At 39.3% G+C, this 2,370-nt stretch overlaps 1 protein-coding gene across 3 annotated transcripts in view; it reads left to right on the top strand.

Moving 5' to 3' along the window:
• Window positions 1–2,370, top strand: part of TENM1 (teneurin transmembrane protein 1) — a 756,077-nt gene that overhangs the window by 736,024 nt on the left and 17,683 nt on the right. For all 3 annotated transcript variants that reach the window (XM_006916168.3, XM_006916167.3, XM_006916166.3), the window contains one exon: window positions 107–108. In XM_006916168.3, coding sequence (XP_006916230.1) covers window positions 107–108 — 2 coding nt within the window. The remainder of the gene's footprint in view (window positions 1–106; window positions 109–2,370) is intronic.

Genomic DNA, 2,370 nt, shown 5'->3' with positions numbered 1-2,370 from the left:
AACTAGTTCTGAGTTTCTACTGAGAATATTCAAAGTAGTTCTAATTACCCTCCTTGGTGAGGACCTGCAAAAGAAAAGTCTGTGTTCTGGATGTTCTGCTCTGTAGAAGTAACCAACTAACCAAACAGCAACAACTATGTGTGTGCGTGTGTGTGTGTAGTCTCTAAAGATAAACTGTTTTATAGCTGAAAACTTTTCCTAATCTACACTCTGCCAGGTGCTTCAAACTGAAGTCAGTATAATGACTTAGCTTTCTCCTCATTTGAGTATGTTTGCTCATGCTCTTAAAAAGGAATCTTTATTATTATGAAAGCTCATACTGAGGTAAAATAGAAAATAATAAAATTATGTGTTAATGTATCTCAACTGTGGAAAAAATCCTCTTGAACAGAAGATAAGGAATTCTAATTTAGTTAGGACAGTCAGTGAAATTTGAGTAGTATACATTTGAGGGCTAATTTTCATAAGTAATTGGTCTGAGGGAATGGTGGCAATAGAGCTCATTGATAATAGTACTTTATGTGTAGCAAGTCTCCAGTAGCATCTGTGATGGGAGTTCATGGCCTTTGTCTGGTAGGAATAGATAAGGACCATTTGTCAAACATCAGCCCCCACATAGCAAAACAGTTTCTGGCCAGATCAGTAGAAGATGATAAGAGAAATTGATCTCTATATGCCATCTCAATTTCTAATGTCCTAAGATAGTGTCTTTCATTTCCCAAATCTATCTATTCAACTGAATTTATCAGTCCTAAGTTAATATCTGGGAAAATTGAAAAATGTTTTCCCTTGACACATCTAGGTGTAAGGTAACACCTAGAAGTTCTTAGAAAAGTCATAGGAATTCATAGTAAAATTTCACTATTTGCATCCAACGATGTCAAGCCTTTAAAAAAAATAAAGTGTGCCAGTGGTTGTATGTCATCGTGAAACTATTATACTATTTCCCAGAGTCAGTCGCTGGAGAATTTTCCAAGATGAAAATGCCTAGGAGATAAATCAGACTCCACTTGGGAGCCAGGGTAAAGGAGAAAGTCCTCTGCTGTATCCACCCCGTGTCCTTTTCAGCTGAAGAAATCAATCAAACTTATAATCTCTATACTGGGAACACATGATCTGATACAGTGGGACTTTCCTCTTTTGAATTGCAATAACAAGAATGATTGCAGCAGAAGACGTGGACTCTTCCGAGCACTGTAATATCGCATTAAAAGTGTTGATTCTTGATGTCAGAAACATGATGGAGTGTGAGACATCCCCAGATCTCTCCCCTTGAAACAACAATAAACTGAACATCTAAAACACAACAATAAAAAAAGAAAGAAAACTGCACACCAGCACGTCAGGCGGTAGACTGGGAGAAACAAAGAAGCTGCCTCTCACAGCCAGAGCTCCCTGTAGGAGGAGGGGGAGGAGAGAAGATGCGACGAGTTCCCTGAACAGCCCTACCCAGTAAAGCTGTGAGCTCCACACGGCCGGCAGCAGGGCCTGGTCATCAGGGCAGAAAGCAGAGAAGCGGGGACGATAGAGAAGTGGGGACAGCAGAAAAACAACAGTTGATTTTCACCAGCCGAGGTTGCAAAACCGAGGCTGAGCCCCAGGCCACATCTCCCAACCAAGAGGGCCCTTCCCCATATATCCTCTGAGACCAAACACCATGGAGCCCCAGGAAAATCTGAGCAAACACTACTGAAACCATCTCTAACACTGACAGGGACTGAGACTAAGGATAGCATGCATATTAAACATATATAAGAAAAAAAAGGTACTATTAGGCTTTATATAAAGCAGAGATGCAAAAGACTTAGACACCACCTTCTGGAAACCAAAAGAAAAACGCCTTCTTTGTAACAGGCTAAAGAGAGACCTTTATATAATAAACTTCCATTAATGCCCAGGTGGAGAAACAGACCAAAACAGCTGATTATACATTCTAGTGTACATGGGACATTCTCAGAAATCGACCACATACTGGGACACAGAGATAGCCTCAACAAATATAAGAGGGTTGAAATCATACCAACCATATTCTATGATCATAATACTTTGAAACTAGAGATAAACTGCAAAAAGATATCAGGAAGAACCACAAATACATGTAGATTAAAGAACATGCTACTGAAAAATAACTGGGTCAGAGAAGAATAAAAAGAGAGATCAAGAGATATGTAGGAACGAATGATAATAATAGTACAACATATCAAAACTTTTGGGACGTGGCAAAAGCGGTCATAAGACGAAAGTTCATATCAACACAGGCCTATCGCAAAAAACAAGAACGAGCCCAAATAAACAACCTAAGGTTTCATCTTAAAAAAAACTAGAAAAGGAAGAACAAATGAGGCCTAAAGTCAGCAGAAGGAAAGAAAT

Source organism: Pteropus alecto, unplaced genomic scaffold, assembly GCF_000325575.1.
Source record: "Pteropus alecto unplaced genomic scaffold, ASM32557v1 scaffold116, whole genome shotgun sequence".
Lineage (NCBI taxonomy): Eukaryota > Metazoa > Chordata > Mammalia > Chiroptera > Pteropodidae > Pteropus > Pteropus alecto.
The sequence above is the reverse complement of the archived record's forward strand: the minus strand, read 5'-3'. Positions and strand labels throughout refer to the sequence as shown.